Genomic DNA, 19,593 nt, shown 5'->3' with positions numbered 1-19,593 from the left:
TTTCCTGAATTACAATTATTTGTATTTCTTCATGGATACATTCATTCAGTCATTTGGTCATTAAACACTAAGTACCTGTTAAAACAATCACCAACTCTTGATGGCAAACTCTATATAGGAAGAATTTATACTCAGCTCCTTTTTGTATCTGCCAAGAACCAGCACAACATTCACATTAAATTTAGAAGGAAAGCAGGACATAGGAAACTTGGAGTAGGAGGAGAGTGACTTCCAGGGTGTGCAGTGATGGAAGGACTGGGAGGCAGAGGATATGGGAGGTGGCATGGCAGCAGCAAAGCTCAGAGGTGGGGATGGCACGGTCTGTTCTGTGAACAATACATCCTATATGGTTTTTGGTTGGCTGGACCAAAGTATTTGGAGCGTGGAACAGTATGAAAGTACTCTTCACATACTGGTTGGGAAACGGTGGGAAATTGCCAATTTATTCTGGACACATAACAGACCCATTTTGGGGGGTGTTAAAAGCACTGAAAGAGAAAGATACTGCTCTTTTCATATATGTAAAACAAGCACTTGCTAAATATTTTGTTAAAAGCTACAGAGGATCCAGAGCTTAGGAAAAGTCAAGCCTTTCATTCAAGGACAGAAGGTCTTCGTGGAACGATGATTAGAAGCTTGGTGGGTGGAGAGGGGAAGGAAGAATGACATTCCATCTAGGTGGAAACTGGCTTAACCAAAGAGAGAAGAGAAGAGTCAGTGTGTTCAGTTTGAGAAAAAGTAGAGGAGCTGTGGAAGAGAAATCTGGAAAGGGAGGCTGTGAACACCTTGTAGAAAAGCCCTGGATTCTAGACTGAGGATTTCATGCAAAATCACAGAGGATCCAATGAAGGTTTTTGAGCAGGGAAATCATATAGAGCATCCTGGGGCCATTTAAATCTCAATAATGCGGAAAATAAGATCGCCAGATGTAACATCAAAGTCTCCTGCCAAACTGGCAGGACCAGAATCGAAGCTGAGCTTTCCAGGATCCCAGAGATTTCTTGGAATCACTCTTCTCAAACGTATACATTTATGTATTTTTGGAGTGACTTACCACTTACTTTCAAGTACACTTTTGAGCTGGGATTAGCTCTTTCACCTCCGAAAAATTTTCAGTTTCCTGGTGAACAATTAGTCTTGGATGCATCCAGTATCTTTCGTCTGGTGATCTTAAGGAGACTTAATGACAACCAAGCTTCATTATTTCTGTTTTGTATATGAGGAAACTGACTCACAGAGGGGTAGAGCAATTTTCTCATTCACACTGGGAGTTATGACCAGAACTATGAATGAAACTTAGGCTGAAACTCTATTTCACAAACCATTAACGCCTGCATCCATTATAGTAGCGGACTTTACAAACATAATGACGCCTTTGTATTGAGAGTTCATCCCTTTATTTTGTTATTAAATCTTGGCTTATGTGGGGCGGAAGTATCTTGCTACAATGCCAGCTTGAGTTGGTCTGAGATGTGAAACAAGATGGGAAAAGTTATGCGTTTTGGTAATGCCTAGAAGATTGAGAGTTCATTGTTTTCACCTATCTACCCATTCATTAATTCATTTATTCATTCTATTATCATATATCTGAGTCCTTATTACATCATCTGGAAAATAGGCATAGTAATATAACCATTAGCAAAAGACTGTTTTGAGAAGTAAGTTAATTTCTCTGAAGCACATTGCCTAGCACATAGTAAGCCCTTATACATAATAATAATTACTATCATTAAACAAGTAATTGCAAGTGCCACATGGAAAGACAAAAAAATGGTCCTTTTACAGTCCTATTTTTGGGTGGAGAGGGTGAGGTTGCATCGGAAGGGTGGTTTAATTCTTGGGGAAGAGGTCGATCCCACAAATTAAAAACTAGAACAGAATAGATGGGGCTCAGGTAGACCAAAGAGAGAGCCCTGTTCTCTCAGTTTGGATTGTGAAGTGTCAGGAGAGCTAGGAAGGTGTTGCTGGGTGGCGGATGTTCAATTCTAAGTGTTAAACCAACCACTTAGAAATGGGCGAGGAATGAAGAGACAGAGAAAAGAAACAGACGGAGTGCACATGAAATGGGAGTGGAACTTCTAAGTCCCAAAGATCAAGCTAGGAATATGGTAGAAACAAAGCCTTATATACTGACAGGCCGGTCTGTTTAAATGCCCTAGAGCCTCCGTGTTTATTTCTCCATTATTCTTCCTTAATACTGAACAAAGTTTTTGTGCCACCTGTCCCACCTGTGCTCAGGACACATCAGAGACAGGTTTTAAAAAGGAAGCAGCCAACCTGGGACAGGGTTAGAGAGCAGCAAAAATCCCTCCGAGAAGAGTGAGCACAGGGAGAGCCTCTTTCAATGGGTCATTGGAGAGGTAGTGAGTTTGCTATTATGAGGAAACTGCCATTTCCTTAGAGCCTACTGCAATTTCAGTCCTCTGTGTGCCCTAAAAATTGGATTTAAAATCTTTCCCAGTGGTGGAAGAGAGGGTACGGCTCAAGTGGTAGAGAGCATGCTTAGCATGCATGAGGTCCTGGGATCAATCCCCAGTACTTCCTCTAAAAACAAAGAAATAAACCTAATTACCTGTCCCCAATCCCCCCAGAAAAAAACAGACGAAAAAATTTTTTTAAGTCTTCAAAAAAAAACTTTCCCAATCTAGACACAAAACCCAGAATCTGTAGGGAAAATATTGGTAGATTTGACTTCATAAAAGGTAAAACTTTTGTGTGTGGCAAAGATACCAAAACCAATACTGAATATTAAGCAAAGACTGGAAGAAAAGAATTGCAAATCATAACACCTGTTTTAATGTTGTATTATAACAAGGAGGAGTATCGGTAATGAATAAAAGCTGCTAAAAATCAGTAAGAAAAAGGCAAATCCAATGGACAAAAGACATAAACAGGTAATTTCAGAAGAAATAGAAACACAAAATGCTCATCTTCAGTAGTAATTTAGAGAATGCAAATTAAAATATGATGCCATTTTGTTTGCCAGTCAAATTGGAAAAAATTAAAAATATTTATAATATTTAGTATCAGCAAAGGTAAAGGGAATTTGGCAGTTTCTTCTATTGATGATGAGACTGAAAACTGGTATAGTCTTTTTTTTTTTTTTCTGCTTTATGAGGGGGAGGTAATTAGGCTTATCTATTTACTTATTTTTAGAGGAGGTACTGGGGGTTGAACCCAGGACCTCAGGCATGCACTCTACCACTTGAGCTATACCCTCCTCCCTAAATTGGTACAGTCTTTTTAAGGGACAGTTTGGCAGTATCGATCACTATTTAAAGTATGCCTACTCTTTGATACAATAATTTCACTTTTAGGAATCTATACTATTTAAATATGTCCACATGAAGGCAAAAACAGAAGGATGTCAATGGTAACAATGTTTGTGACAGTGAGAAAATACTAATAACGTCCAACATTTACTGGGGCCAGCACTCTTCTAAGCTCTTTATAACAAACATGAGGAAAGAGCTAGTGTGTGGTAGTGGCAGGATTTTAGCCCAATCCGTTTCTAGAGTCCGTTCTTAACCACTATGCTCTCTAACAGAGAGTAAATGAAAGTATGATACACCCACACTAGGGGGTATAGCACAACAGTTAAAAAGAATGAGGTAGATTTCTGTGTACAGACATGGAGATGTTTCTGAGACATATTATTAAAGCGGTAAAAATCAGTTGCAAAACCCTGTGACACTGTATAATTCATGTATGTGGGAAAAAGATACATACGTGTATGTGTATGAGAATGGACAAGGGCCTTGAATGGTAACAGAATGCGTGTGTAGGGAGATTTGGGAGAGTAATTTTTCAAGGTTATGTTTTATACATTTCTGGCTTGTTTGAACTTTTATAAGATTATATTTGTGCTCTACTTTGGAAAAATAAGAATTATTGTACTGACCAAAAAGAAATAAAAAAGGTTTAATTCCTATCAAGAGATTAGTCTTTTTTTCTTCCACATAGACAATGGTATAGTCTTGGATAAAAATCTTCTACACTGTGGCTTATTCTAGTCTATGTGAATAACCATACATACAAGGTGCCCACTATCTGTATCTAGTTGAGTATTATTATTATTATTATTATTATTATTATTATTATTATTATTATTATTATTATTATTATTATTATTTTAAGTAAAGCTTCCATGTCTGGTATTTGGGAACTTGGCTTCCTGTTAGTCCACCAAGCTCCATAAAAATATACAACCAGTCATTGAAAAATTAATTTGGAAACAGAGGACCACATGGTGTCCCTTTTGCTTTGCATATTATATTGTCATCAGGGAAAAGGATTGGTAATAACAGATTCTCTCATTATTTTGCTCCAGTGCAGAAGCAGGTGGAGTGTTGAGCTCATTCTGTCCTCTTGGTGTGGTCTGTGGAGGTATGAATGAGTCACTCAACATTCAGACTTACAAGACTGACCTTTGATCAGGAGTCAGTGTTATTATCCAAGAGGAAAAAGCTGTATTGGTCCTCCAGGACCTCTTCTTGCCTAGTCCCAGTGAAGGTGGCTTTAACAAAAAAACAAAAGATGAGGTTCCTGGAAAACTGACTGAATTAAAATGCTAGTTCTGTGAGGTTAGGCCTTTAAAACTAGGCTGCCCTTCTATGGGCTTATCTCTGATATGCCAGCAGGAAAGTTTCTTAAGATTTTTACTACTTAATGCATATCAGATTGTAGCTTTTTGGAATGGACCATCTATTTTTCCTATTTTTCAAATTTTAATGTTTTCAAGCATCTTTAAGGAGAAAACAAATCTCATATACTTAAAAACAACTATATTCTCCTCCTGTCCTTACAGCTGCTCATTTTACATAGTTTTAGATTCTGTGTACAAAGTATTTTTTTACTTAACCTTATTTCCAATACATCTTTTCATGTACTTGCCAAAATTTGACATGCTTGACATGAATCCTGCATACCTGCCAGGATTCCTTCTGTTAATGTGACAGGGCTTGTTTGGATTATTCCCCAATTGTTGGACAATTGGGTCCATTCCCAGGTTTTGGTCATTATGAACATTCTGAATAGCCCTGCTATAAACATCTTTATGCAAGTCCTTCCCCCGCTCCCTTCCCCCTTTGGATCATTTCCTTAGAAATGTATTTCCTTAAATGGGTTTACTGGGTCATAGGGGCTCAATGAACAGTTTTACAGCTCTTTGCACATATTTTTCAGATTGCGCCCTGCGTGGATCCGACCAATGGCTTGGCGAGAGGCAGGAATGCGGACGAGTAGACCCTGTAACAGCCCCTCTTCTGCCCCCCAAAAGGCAAAGACCTTGAGAAGGCCTGCGGAGAGAGAGCACTTTTTCTATCGCCTTCCTGTTCTCTTCATGGTTGGTGCTGTAACCCAGCTAGGAAATTGTTAGGGATGAGCAGAAAGGTTTCCGGGAGTCCAGGACTTCTGCCTCGGAGGCAGAACCAGCTCTTCCAGGCCCTCTTGCCCCAGGACTAGGATTCCAACCTCCTGTCCTATTCCAGCATTTCCGACTCCCACGGCACACCCTTCCAGTCTATCCACTAAAATCTTCGAGGCCCAGGCAGGCCCTTTGCAAGCGCAGAGTTCTGCAGCCAAGGGCAGCGACTGGCGGTCGCTATTATTTCGGCGCGGGTGATGCAAAGCCCGCATAGCTGCGCGCTGAGTCAGCGGGGGCCGGACGGAGGACGGGGGGCGGGGGGCGCGAACCGACCCATCCCCCCCAAGCTCCCCCCTCCCGCCCCAGCCAGCCGGGCGCGGCCGCGTCCGGATGGGGCGGTGGGGGTGGACCTCCGAGTCGGCGGGGTCGTCAGCCCCGGCAGGGTCAGGCGGGAGCGGAGCCGCCGGGCGACTGGAGCCCCAGGCGCGCCCTCCCCTCCCCGAGCTGGATGGTGCTCGCGGGTCAAGTGAGGAGGTGACCGCGCGCCCGACCATTTACCCTCTGAGAACTCAAAAAGAGGGAGGAGGGAGCGGGGAAAGAAGGAGGCTCAAAAAGGAGAAATGCGAAGCTGAGCAGACAGGAGGAAGCAAAAAATAAAAAGGAGGAAAGGGGCGAGGGGAGGCGGAGGCCCACTGGCGGGGGCGGTGGCGCGCGCGGGGCGGGGCGAGCAGGGGCGCGCACGGGGCGGGGCGAGCGGGGGCGCGCCGGCGGCTGCGGGCCGAGGGGCTTGTGGGTAGCGGCTGCGCGCGGCCGGAGACGGGCGCCGCGCGGGAGTGTGTGAGGGGTTCGGGCTTGTCGGACTGAGGCGGCGGTCGGTGATCATGGGAGCGAGCTGGCGGCGGCTGTAGTTGTCCGCGCCTGGGCTTCAGCTTCCCGAAGCCCCAGAGGAGGGGGCAGCCCGGGCCCGGCGGTGGCGGCGCCACTTCCCCGCTCCCACCCTCGGAGTCCTGAGGGAGCCCGCGGCGGACGAGCGGACCGGGCGGCGCGAATCTGACTGAGGGGCGGGGACGCCGTCTGCTTCTCGCCGCTCCAGGCCAGCCTCTCAGACAGCCCGAGGCCCTGGACCGGCGCTGAGACCCGAAGCCGGAGCTCGAGGCGGGCGGTGGGCCCGGGCGGAGTCCCGGCCGGAGCCGGCGGTTCGGGGGCGGCGCTAGGCCCCGAGGCGGCCGTGCCGGAGCGCGGGGAGCTAGAGTGCGGGCCCGGCGGCAACGGCATGAGCCGGCCCCCGCCGACGGGGAAAATGCCCGGCGCCCCCGCGGCAGTGTCGGGGGACGGCTCGGGCACGAGCCGCCAGAGGAAGCTGGAGGCGCTGATCCGAGACCCTCGCTCACCCATCAACGTGGAGAGCTTGCTGGTAGGTGGCCGGGCCCGGGAGCCGTCCTTGCAAACCGCTCACACCGCAGATCCCGCGTCTGCCCACCCATCCGTAGGGGGAGGCCTCGCCCCACCCCGCCCAGCTTCCGGCAGCCGGGCCCGGGTCGGAGACCAAACATTTCTGCGACTAAGTTCCAGGAGTAGAGACCCACCTTTGAGTCTTCCCTTCTCCCTCCTGGAGCTGGTGTTATCCCCAGCTGCCCTTTCTTGGAGCGCGGGGAGGAAGCACCCCTCTTCTCCTTCCCTCCTGCCGTCTCGGTTTGGGGAGTAGGGATCTGCTGTCTTTCATACACCAGGCTAGCCCACTTGAAAGAGTGTCATGCTGCGTCTGGACGTGGGTCCAAGCAAGAGAGAAACTTGATGCAGTCCCTCTGGGGAGTACTCACCTGGGTACCTGACAAAGAATTGCCCTCCCTCTCTCCGTTTAGTCTGAAATGTTGGAACATGGCTAAGGCGTTCCTGTTTTCAATCGTCTTTGAACATTAATAGTTGCAATTTAGTGCGTTTTAATTTCTGAAAATTTAATTTCCGAGGTTATTGCGTCAGAGCTAAAGAATCAGTCTGAATTGTAGAGTGGAATCAGCCTCTTCTTTTCATTGTATCTTTTTCCTGAAATGGCCTTTGAAATCCAGATTAATAGCCATGTAAAGTCTGCTAGTTGGTTTTGATTAAGAAAGGAACATGATTTACAAATTAGAAATGCATTGTAGTGTGCTTGTTTATTTCTTATTTTTGTTAGCATAGACTTGTATTTCACAGGCACTTTGATTAGTATGCAGTAGAGATGCATTTATGGGAAAAGGGGGTGTGGGTTTTTACCCTGGGCAGGAGGAGAAAGAGAAAAAGAAGCCCTGGATATAAAGTTAATTCTGGAACGATTAGAATTCGGTAGTTGATTCTTGGATCCACCCCACCAAAACTCCTGTTCAGTTTGCTCCCTTCTGGGAGAAACCTAGTGACCGACTTGACTACATGATGAGAAAGACTGTGTCTCCTCTCTTTCCAGTGAACTGACTGACTTTTCTTCAGGAGCCGTTGGTTATCCTTTGAGGTTTCTGGAATCATTTGCAGAGTGACTCAGTGCTGTTTGGCCAAAGTACAGGAACTGACTGAAGAGTGTCTTTCTGTATGATGCACAGAATGTAGTGATGTACTGTAGATGTGTCTGACATCTTCCTACACTGATTTTCACATTAGTGTGTTGTTTGTATGTTTTCACGGGAGCATGACACCCAGGACAGTGTTTAGAAGTCTTCAATTGGGGGTAGGATGGGTTGCATGAAGGGCATAGCTTTTCCTAGGCCAGAGCAGAGACTCTGGGCTTCACTCCCAGCATTTTCACTTTGGTATTTTGCTAGCAAAACTTTGACCTAAGGCCAGAAAGTTCAGTTAAAAATAGTACAGCAAATCTCAAGTATTTATCAGGTTTATATTGAATCTCAGATAGAAATTTTTTACACTTCACTTTCATCTCTTGTGTCTTTACTGATGTTAATCATAATTATTAGAGTTATTATGAGCTTGAGCCTAAGCTATTTATGCATGGTAATGATCATGCATTCTTTCTTGTTGAAGTATTTTCTAAATTATTAAAATGAAGATTTTTGAAAAGGAAGCATTACACATGCTCAGTCTGGTCCATTCATTTATTGAGTGCCTAATACAGCCAAGACAGTTTACACTTTCATCAAGGTGACATATTACTGGTATGAAAATTGACATCAGATGCTGCTGACTGAAGATTTTGCTTTTGCTGTTTTTTGCTGATTAACTATTACAATTCTGAGTTGCAGTAAATCTTATCGGGCCAAAAGTTGCCCTTTACTCTTTGAGATTGCTGGTGCTTCTGTTGCAAATTGACAAGCTGAAATTTTTTTTAAACCATGTTATAGTAAGTTAACGTTAAATCATGCCTATTTCATTGTATGAAGTAGTAGAATGAATTAATTTTTTAAATTGTGGTAACATAAACATAAAGTTTACCATTTAAAATTGTATACTGCCTAAGATGACAAAAGTAAGAAGATTAAGTATACCAGAAGTTGCTGTATAATAGTTACTGTAGGCTAGACCTAGAAGTTAAAAAGTATTTGTAGGAAAAAAATGTTATGTGAGATAACATGTAAAGTACTTAACTTGGTTCTTGGTACATGGTAGTGCTCATTAAATTTAGCTTGCTTCTGTGTGCATTTAGCATATTTTTAGGTAATTGCTTTAAATTTCCTTTGAAAAGGAAAATGGTTTTATTGGCAACTATTTCTTGCTATGAAATTTTGAATGAATAGCATTATCTTTTGATTTGCCATCAGAAAAGTGCTGGCAGTCATCAGGCATAGATAGAGCTGGATTCCAAGACTGTCAGTATAGAGACTAAATTGTCTTTTTTGTCTGCAGAGGCTCATTGCTTTATGTGGGGCCTTAAAATTAATCTGAAGAGAATATATCCTTTTAGTGGTTGGAGATTGTGAGTTGTCTAGTATTATTTAAAAACAGAGTTTTGCTTCTATAATATCTTTTTTTTTTTTTTTTTTTTTTTTGGGGAAAGGGTCTTCAGTAGTATGCTTTTGCAGTGTTTAAAACATTTGGGTAAATACCCCTGTTTTGTTGTCAAGACTTAGCTTCTCGTACTCCTTACCCAACTCTTACGGTAAGGAGAATTGTCCTTTAGTGTTAAGTTGGAGAAATGTTTTTCTAAAGGTCTATGCTTTTGCATTTTGATTTGTTTTATTTTTTGAAAGAGTAAATGGTTGTAATAACCTGAGGGGCTCAGGCTTGGATAAACCTTTCTATTGTAAGACTGATATCAATTGGGGAAAGGTGATTAAAAATTTAAGATTTTCAGTGACTTAGAATATAAATGCATTATTTGATTGATTTAATTATGCCTGTAAACTATATGAAAATATTTCTTATCATAGTACTTAGACTTTCAGTTTGGTGCTGGTTATTTGCCTAATTAAAATAAAATTGTATGTGCATTTTTTCCCCACTATGTAACGGGCATGAATATTATAAAGATACAGAAGTGAAGCAGAATAAAAATTGAGTTAAAGAAGTTTTATATGTGTTTTTCTTTTGTGAAATAAAGGTTGAGTATTTGTAGCATAAATGGGATTACATTACTTTAAAACTTCCATTTTGATGGTCAGAATATCTTTAAAGAAAATTAATTAGCTAGAGAGGTTAAAAAAAGTAATGAATGGAACTTACTATTTAGGTGAAGTTAACCCCTTTGAAAGTACAGGTCCACAGTCCCTCAACCATAGTTCTGATACATACAGTTCTGAAAACCGAGTTTTGGGTAAAACTTACTTGATGTAACATCTGACCTGATCTGATGTTACAATATTATAGTCAGTTTATCTCTTTTGGTGTAAGTAATAATAGCTTTCCCTGGAAAAATATGTGTTTGATTTCAGGGTGCTACCCTAGACTCCCAAGAGGGTTTTTGGGACTACACTGTATATAGCATTGTACTTTATTTCTATTCTAAAATCCAAAACAGTTCTGAATTTGGAAACATCTTGCCCCAAGGTAAGGCCAACATAGACTAAGTAAAGAAATGTAGATTTATGTACACCTTAAATACTTGTAAAGAAATAGTGGATAATTATCTTGAAGCCTGAGTTGTCGTTTTGGTTGTGTGCTGATCTGGTAGATCTTTTCCCAGTTTGAATTATGAAATATTTGAAATATACTAAGAGAGTATAGCATGTGAATATGAATTATGGAGCATAAGAAAACAAACATTCATGAAATCACTGCTCAGGTTAATGAATAGATCACTAGCTTGTTCAAGTTACCTGTTCTGCTGCTGCTGCTGAATTCTTTATCACTGCATCCTCTCCCATCTGCTACCTGGAACATTTTGTTTTTTAAATCATTTCCTTGCTTTATTTCATAAATTACCACATTTGTATGTATCCCTAAACAATGTTGTTTTAGTTTTGTATTTTTTAACTCTAGAAGGTTAACATTTCTATATATTCTTTTGTGACATGTTTTTTCACTCAAAGTTATGTTTCTAAGATTCACCCACATTGTGCTTTATTAATATTTGCTGCTACTGTAAACTACAATATATTGCTCCAGTCTACTTGATGGATATTTAGATTCTTTTTCTTTTTTTTTTTTTGCTGTCTTGGGAAGTGTTGTGATCATTCTTGGAGCCCATGTGAAGTTTCTGGAGGCTGGGATGTATATCTAGGAGTGGAACTGATGGGCTTTAAGAAATGCTGTGTTCAGCTTAACAGAGTACTAAATAAAGTTTAAAATTTTCCACACCCCATTCTCTTGGAGTCAGTTATGCTTTAAAAAAAATTTTTTTTTATGCTAAAGATTACTTTTGCCTCTTCTAGAATTTCATATAAATGGAATCTTATGTAGCATAAATTCTTTTGTATCTGGGTTCTTTAGTTCAGCATAAGTTTTGAGATTGATCCATGTTATTGTGTGTGTATCAGCAGTTTGTTCCCTTTTTTAACTGCTAAGTTGTATTCCATTATATGTATAAACCACAATTTGTGAGCCATCTTTTGTTAATGGATGCCTGAGCTGTTTTCAGTTTTTGGCTATTAAGTATTATATACTTTGGCTCTTAATAAAGCTTTCTGTGAACAATCTTATAATAAGTCTTTGTGAGGACATGTTTTCATTTCTCTTCAGTAAATACCTAGTAGTGGAATTATTAGATCATAGGGTAGGTATATGCTTAGTTTTTAAAAAACTGTCAGATCTTTTCACAAAGTGGTCATTTTACATTCCCACAGCAGTGTATGAGAGTTCCAGTTCCTCCCCAACACCGAGTCTTTTAAATTTTAGCTGTTCTGTGGGTGAGTAGTGGTATCTCGTGATTTTAGTTTGCATCTCCCTGATGACTAATGATGTACTTTTTTGTGCACTTCACTGGCAATTTATATATCTTCTTTTATGAAGCATCTGTTCAGATTTCTTTCCCGTTTGAAAAGTGCATTGTTTTTGAGTTGTATAAAAAAACTTGTCTAAAAAATTAAAATGTAAAAAGTGAAATTACACTGTATATGTGCTTTATCATTTTTTTTTACACTTAATGAATAATAGAAGCTTTTATTTAGTCAAATTTATTAGTCTTCTCACTGTAGAGTGATTTCTGGCTTAGATGTCATGCTTAGGACATTTTCCATTATCAAGATTATGACATAGACCTGAATTTTCTTTTAGTACTCTAATGGTTTTATTTTTAATGTTATTTTTATTCCATTTGGAATTCTGATGGAAAGTACGAAGTAGGGGTACAAAGTATGAAGTAGGAGATTTGTCTAAGTGTTAAAATTATTGGAGTATTTGGGAGCCTCTGTTTATATCTTCATATTGTCATGTAACTTCCTATTTGGAGAGTGGTGCTTAGGCGAAAAGAGAGGGTAATGATTATGGATTTGCTCTTCATTTGGGCTTCTTGAATTTCTTCATGGAAATTATAACTCAGATCTATACTTAAAATCCTGTTCTGTGCTTATGCCTCCACCCCCAATTTATATATGTGTATATATAGACACACACACACACACACACACACACACACACACACACACACACACACATATATGAGCTGCTAGTGATAAGGGTTACTGGTGAAGAGAATGTCGATGACTCAGAGCGACTTACTATATAGCTTTTGAGGAAAAAAACACAAAATAACATTTTCCATTGGTAGGCAACTTTTTATATAAAGCTTAATATTTAAACTGATGGGAAATCATGGGTGGCATTTGGGACTCTACCAAACTGTCTTTTCTCACTTTATCCTTGATTGGAGTCATTTTCCTTTCCTCTTATCTGTTATCTGTACTTTTTTATTTTCCTTTAAAGTATGACTAAATTATAGAGATATATTTGTAAATTCTGCAGCTGAGTGTCCCAAATGACCCTCACTTACCTTTTTTGGAAAACATTTGGATCAGTATAGTTAGCATTTCTCTGTGTGTTGTATATATGAGAGAGACAAAGACGGACAGAAAGGAAGTATTGAGGTTCATTTTGGTTGATCATTTGGTAATCTTTTTGGGAAAATTTCTAAGTCCAAGAATGATTATATGGTTTGTTGCTTCACTTTGGTAAGGTATGAGTTGTTTAGGTATCTGATATCTCAAGTGCTTTATAATTTTTTCTTTTTTTGGTTATAGTTAACTGATCACTTAATACTTGTTGTCTAATTTCCTTTATTCTCTAAAAGAGTTTCAGACTCTTTTAGTTATAAAGCATCTGATAGAAATTTTCTTTATTTTCAAGAGATTACAGACTTGGAATTAATTTCTAACACATCATAATTGGGATTGTTTTTTATGCCATGAAAATGAATAGCAGGGCCTCCTAATACTTTATTTAAGGTAGAAACAGAGCAGAGAAGGATTGGCATTATCTTAATCACCTGGATGATTGTGATGAGGAATTCTTAAGATACTAAGTGTTGTCTTGTGTACTTCTTGGTCTTTTAGTTTATTTAGTAGACAGAATACAAGCTCTTTTAGGACTTGGGTCTTTTTTTGTCTTTCTCTTATGTCCTGTAAATGTTTGCTGAATGAATTAACAATTCTTTTTTAAGTAACAGGAGTGATAACCTGTATAACTATATCCCTGCTTGAAGAGATACTAATATATTCCCTATGTAAACATTTTGATATGTGTTCTTGTCACTTATTTCTTGTCTGTCTATAGGAAGGAAGATAAATAAACATCTGTATAAGCAGAGGATGGGTTTGGGTGGTAAAATTAATTGGAAGTCAAGCAGGAAAAGTGAATTGTGGTTTGAATATTTATGGATTGTGCTGAATCAGTTTGTCTTGGAAAAGATTTAAGCTAGTTTTATTTAGTGTTTTAGGTGAAGTAAAAATACCTCTTGTGGGCTGAACAGCCTTTATCATTTATAATGTGTCTTCTGTTCCACATACCCCCTAACTTTTCCTCTCGTTAAACATATCCAGTTCCTTCTTATGTACCTAGGTGATGCCTGTGTTGAAACAGTGCTACATGAGTAAGATCAGGTGAAATGTTTGCAGGGTTAAATTCCTTAAAATGGCACATTGACTGTTCTTCATAGTAAGGCAATATTTGTTAACAAAATTAAAAACAGAGCCAAAGGGCGTGAAGACTTTGATCAGGAATCAGGGGTGTTTCTTATTACAAGTCACTATGAATGACTGTTTTGAAAACTTTTCAGATGTTGTGAAGCATTCTGATTACTAGCCCTAGCGCCAGCCCCAGCCAACCACTCATTCTGTTTTGGTTTTATAATTTTTTCTTTTTTGAAAATTCCATACAAATAGAATCATATACGGTCGTTTGTTCTGTCTTCTTACCCTTAGCATAATGTTTTTGAGGTTCATCTGTATTGTAGCATATATCAATATCTTGTTCTTTTTAATTGCTGAATAATATTCCATTGTATAGATGTACCACATTTTGTTTATGAATTCATTGTAATGTTTTTATTTCTCTTGGCTAGATTTCAAGGAGTGGGATTGCTGGGTCATATGGTAAGCTTATGCTTAACTTTTAAGAAGTGAACAAAGTCTTTTCCAAAGAGGCTGTACCATTTTACATTCCAGCCAGTAGTGTATGAGGGTTCAATTGTCCCCCCATCCTCAGAGAACACTCGATATGGCCTGTCTTTGTGATTATAGCTATTGTAGTGCGTTTTACTAATGACAGATGATGCTGAGCACTATTTCATGTGCTTGTTAATTTTGCTTGTTCTTTCGATTTTTACTAATGTACCATGAGTGTGATCTAGTAAAAGTAGTTTCATTTTGTATGCCAATAACAATGTTTAAAAATAGAATACAGATAAATACAGATCACAGCCCCGTTGTAAGTGGAATTATCCTACTGACTAGCATCTCCACCTGAAAGCCCTGTTTATTACTAGGCTTTTTAAATTTTAAACCTTGTTATGGTACCTTTTTCTTCCACGTAACGACTGAGCATTGGTGAGCTGTATATTCCCTGTAATGGCAGTGGAGTCACTACTAGTTGGATTATTTCTAAGCTCTAGATAAAGTTGAAGTACTTCTGATTTAAACAACGGCCTTTAAACGTTTCTCCATTCTGCCTGTGCTCATCTTTCTTTTTTTGATTATTTTGAGCATGCTAAGTAAGCTTATAAACTTATTTCTCTCTTCTTGACCCGTCGTTTATCTTTATACTTCTCTGCTCTAATGGATTAGGAAACAAGTCTTAGTATTAATTTAGTAACTTGGTTCCTATGAGGGTAGATCAGTAACTTCTGGTGTTTAAAACACTATGTATTACACTTGGCTTTTGGTTTATACTTTTGAGTACCCATCTGAATTTAGCATATAGATACAAATGTTGCCTCTTCTTGTTCACAGGTGCCATTAGATATTGTCTTGTGGGAATTACATTGTGTGCAAAGTTCTGGAACTTAACCAAAATACAGTGTTCTTTTCAGATGCTGCCTTATTTGTACTTTCTGTATCAGGATATGACCCTCTGTTTTGCCTTGTATTTCAGTATGATTCCTTTAGAAATCATGCTAAAAGTATGTTTATTAAAACTGAAGTTTTTCCTTTAGCTTTAGTTTAGATGATTGTATTTTTTTGAGTTTTTATTAAAGATAACCACATGTGACTGTTTTGAGCAGTGAAGGAAAAATTTAGGAAATAATTCTTTTACTGTTTAAGACGTTTTACTAAATTAAAGATGAATTTAAAAAATTTGGAGTTGTAGTGGTACCTATTTTTCTAAAAGGAAAGTACACTAGCACAGTTGTCATGAACTTTGAGGCCTGCAAGATGTAGTGAATTGTGTTTTTTTACATTGAAACTGCAAAAATATTTTAAGTATTGAATGTCTAAACATTAGTACGATTTTTCAAAATGCTTCATCTTTTTGGGATAACTTATTGAGTTACAGTTTTTGGCACTTCAGCCTTTTTTATACATCGAATAACTATGACTATATTTTATTGTGTTACATAGTGGATAAAAATCAGATTGAAGTTGAATGTTAAAAATGGTGTGTTATGGTTGACTAGTTTGCCTTTGATGAAGGAATCAAGATTTAAAATTTTCTTCTTTGTGGACCATTAGATTTCATCAAGTGCTGTTAACAGGTCACATAACCAGCGTCCATGGGAATTAGTAAAGAATAGAGAAAAAGATACCAAAATTATGATTTTCTTTTGGGGAAATAAGAGTACCAAGTCAGAAATTGGGGAAAGAGATAATGCAAAATGTAATGTTAATATTAATAACAATATTCTAACTATTCTAAATTTAGAAAAATTTGTTTGGAGTTAACAGAATATTTGGAGTTTCTTTTTTTTCCCTTCCTTTCCCCTTAACGGAGGCACTGGAGAGTGAACCCAGGACCTGTGCACGCCAAACATGTGCTCTACTACTGAGATATACTCCCCACCCCCTTGGAGTTGTTTTTAAATATCTAATACATGAAGTCTGAACTTTTGTATTGGCTTCTCCACAATTATATTTCCCAAAATATAATGACTGAAATTAATGTGCAAGTGAAATGATGAATTTTTTCCCTGGATTTTAGATACATGATATGATCCCATACAGGTTGCATTCAACATGAAACAATTTTTGTGTGTGTGTTATGTTCTTTGAAAAAGGTAACCTTAAACTTTAATATAGTAAATGCACTGAAAAAATTTCTCTACTGGATTAAAATAAAAAGGAAAATAATATATATATCTGGAAATTTAAAAACTTAATACCGATATAACTTATGTTTTGCCTCTCAGAGGTCATTTGAGTTAAGATTTATCTAATCTGTATCTGCTGAAGTCAATAGTTAAGGCAGTGGTTTCCAAACCTTGCTATACATAGGGCTCAACTGGAGATTTTTAGAAATATCGATGGCTGGATTCCACTCTCAGACATTCTAATATAATTGGTTTGGGGTGTGACCTGGGAAATCAGGAGTTTTAGACATTCTGCAGCTGATTCTCAAGTGCAGGAAGGTGTGGGAACCAGAGCTGAGAGGTGCAATATTGTAATTCAAGATTGGCAGAGGGACCGTTGAGTCCAAAATGTATCTGAGAAAAGGATAATTTTTTTCCCTTCCTTTATTTTTGTGGTTTGCAGGGGCTCAGATGAAGCCAGCAAGTTAGATTATCTGATGGAAGCCAGAATCACATCTGGGGTGCTTGGTGGAAATGGTGTCAGATCTTCTGATTCAGATGGTCTGTAGTGGAGCCATAAATTTGCATTTAAATAAGCACCTCAGGTCAATCTGCAGGTTGAAGTTTGAGAAACACTGTAGGTGTTGTTTCTTACACTGACTAACTGGAAAAACCAAAAATAAATAATTGAGATCTTTGGCAACCAGAATTGTATATGTGGAAAAGTCTGGCATATGGAGAGATGCCAGATTTTCTGAAATAGCAAGAGTCATCACATTTTATATCTTTTTTTAACGCTCCATAGGAATTAGACCAAGGCTGTTCTTTTTCTTATTTTAGAAGAAAATTTAGTTTGCTGAGCTTTTCTGATGAGAGAATCAGACAAGATACACCAAATAGAAATGAAAAAAAAATTGTGATACAGGATACATAATATAAAATTGCAGTGTAGAAGTTTTTTATTGCATCTTACCCTTCTGTGGGAAATATAGTCTACAGAGACTTACTGTCCTAGAAATATATAATTTTGATATTTCACATTTAACAATTTACAATGGGAGAATAGTGAGTTTTTCAGTTACTGACAGTTGGTTTAATTCAGGAAGAAACATTTCATTAGAAATATATGGCTCTTCAGAGAATAGCAGCTAAAGCAGGTTGGTGTTTGTGATTTTATCTGTGTTATAAATAAATAAATAAAGACATTAAAGAATTATTTTGTGGTCTCTTTACAAGCAAGCAAAAAATATTGTAAGATATTTAAAATCCTGTTATTAAACTATTTTGAGATTTTACTTTCAAAGCAGCCTTCAAGTTATTGGCTACATTGATAGTCATCTTATTAACATGTTACTGTCTAGATTTTTAAAAAATACGCATTCTTTGCAATTATTTCTCTTCACATCCTTTTTGATTAGAGAAAACCAGATGATTCGTGGACAGTGGATAAGATGTCCATATTTTTCATTCACTAAAATTTGTATATCAGATCTCCTGCTCTTTGGCCATTTTAATTTTGGTGGTTAAGGAATGTGTGCATATTTAAGAAATTTGAAAATTAAAATTTGCTTTTATTGATTCTTGTGATAATACAGCTTTTAGAGGAATAGCGATTGTGATTTTTTGTTTTTTTTTGTGATTAGAATCCCTATTCCATAAAGCCTCAGTATTGCACAAGATGCTCCAGTGTTTGTAAATATTTGACAAAATGCAATTTAATTTGAGGCTTCATGATTCCTTATGCTATATCCATGCTAAAAAGAATTCTAAGGCATTATTTCTGACTAGCTTAAGTGGAATGTATAATTCATTATTGCAAAATTTAAAATTAGAGTATGAATGTGTTTTGCTAATGTTATATTCAGGCTAGTGAAAAATTTAGTCGCAAAAGCAAGATATTACATTATAAAAGAATGAGAAAACTCAGCTAAAGGATTTTGCTGGTAGTTCTGAAAAACAATTTCTGCTGCATGCATATTTTTGTATAAAAGAGAAGCTGTAAAATTACAACTTTTGATGGCATTACTGAAAACAGATTTGTTTTCCACATTTAAGACATTTCCATAATAGGAGAACAAGGGATGATACAAATAAAACTAAATTTAGAACTAATAAAAGGAAACTCCAGTACAAAATTGGCTTATGAAATTTCCTTCAGAGGGAAGTCATAAAGTAAAACACTGAATAAACTTTTAAGAAGTTAATTAACTGATTTTTTTGGTGGGCGGAGCTGTAGATAGAGGGCCGGTTATAAGTTTTAGCATAAGGAACTTTTGTCTTTCAAGGTGATATGGAGAATGTAAGTTCCTGGCATAGTGTTTTACTGTGTTTTTTTTCCTTACTTACTATAAACAGAATTTTACAGTTTGGTTCAAGTTACAACAAATCTGTGAAATAAAAGTTTTTAAAAACCTGAATGATGGCCTGCTTATTTCAAATCATTTTCTAGAGTTAAATTCTATTAAAATAAGCCCATAAAAGGGATCCTGTTTAACCTGTATTAGAAGTCTGTATATATGCATGATTGTTTTAAGTTGCTGATCTCTTCATTTCAAATGCATTTTAGATACCCTGCATTTGTACCCTTCTCCCTCATGATTACTTTTCTTGTTTCTAGTTGTGGCCCTTTCTTTTTTTACCTAGAGAAATTCCTTTAACATTTGTTGTAAAGCTGGTTTGGTGGTGCTGAATTTTCTAGCCTTTGTTTATCTAACCTATATTAATATATGAAAATACAAATGAATTTTTTTCTTAGGATTTTTTTTTTGTCTAAAGTAATTAAGATGGAAAAAATGAAATGGCTTGATTATTTTCAAGAGAAGCAGAGAAGTGTAATGGAAAGATTATTGGATTTAGAGTCAGAAGCCTGGTATTAATTAATTAGATGTTTTATTAATTATCTTCTTGATCTTGAGTGATAATTTACAAGACTGTATCTGTCTACCTCAAGGGGATTTGAAGATTAAATTCAGTGAGAAACTACCTATATGTGCTAGTGTTCTGTAAACTATACAGAACTTTAGCTTTTTTATAAGCAGTTGAAGAACTAACGGTAAAACAGCCTATGTTGTGTATGTCTCTGTCTTCCAAAAGAAATTTGCATACAGGATCAGTCTCCTGATGTTAGCCTGTTTTTTTCCCAAAAAGGTAGCAC

General features: G+C 38.0%; 1 protein-coding gene and 1 long non-coding RNA gene across 9 annotated transcripts in view; one reads left to right on the top strand and one right to left on the bottom strand.

The window, feature by feature from the left end:
- The window catches only part of LOC141573463 (uncharacterized), a 28,338-nt gene extending 21,254 nt beyond the window's left edge, over positions 1-7,084 (bottom strand). For both annotated transcript variants that reach the window (XR_012499217.1, XR_012499218.1), the window contains exon 1: positions 6,952-7,084. This is a non-coding gene — a long non-coding RNA (uncharacterized LOC141573463). The remainder of the gene's footprint in view (positions 1-6,951) is intronic.
- The window catches only part of ROCK2 (Rho associated coiled-coil containing protein kinase 2), a 123,905-nt gene continuing 110,449 nt past the window's right edge, over positions 6,138-19,593 (top strand). For 5 of the 7 annotated variants that reach the window (XR_012499214.1, XR_012499215.1, XM_045523401.2 and 2 more), the window contains exon 1: positions 6,139-6,779. Coding sequence is in view for 5 of the 7 variants with exons in the window: in XM_045523401.2 (XP_045379357.2) it covers positions 6,639-6,779 (141 nt within the window). In the remaining 2 variants the exon portion in view is untranslated. Of the gene's footprint in view, positions 6,780-19,593 lie in introns of all 7 variants that reach the window. The other 2 variants (XM_074341671.1, XM_045523398.2) reach the window with 1 other exon arrangement.

The sequence above is a fragment of the Camelus bactrianus genome, chromosome 15 (assembly GCF_048773025.1).
Source record: "Camelus bactrianus isolate YW-2024 breed Bactrian camel chromosome 15, ASM4877302v1, whole genome shotgun sequence".
Taxonomy (NCBI): domain Eukaryota; kingdom Metazoa; phylum Chordata; class Mammalia; order Artiodactyla; family Camelidae; genus Camelus; species Camelus bactrianus.
Note: the sequence above shows the minus strand (reverse complement) of the source record. Positions and strands in the feature narration are given on the sequence as shown.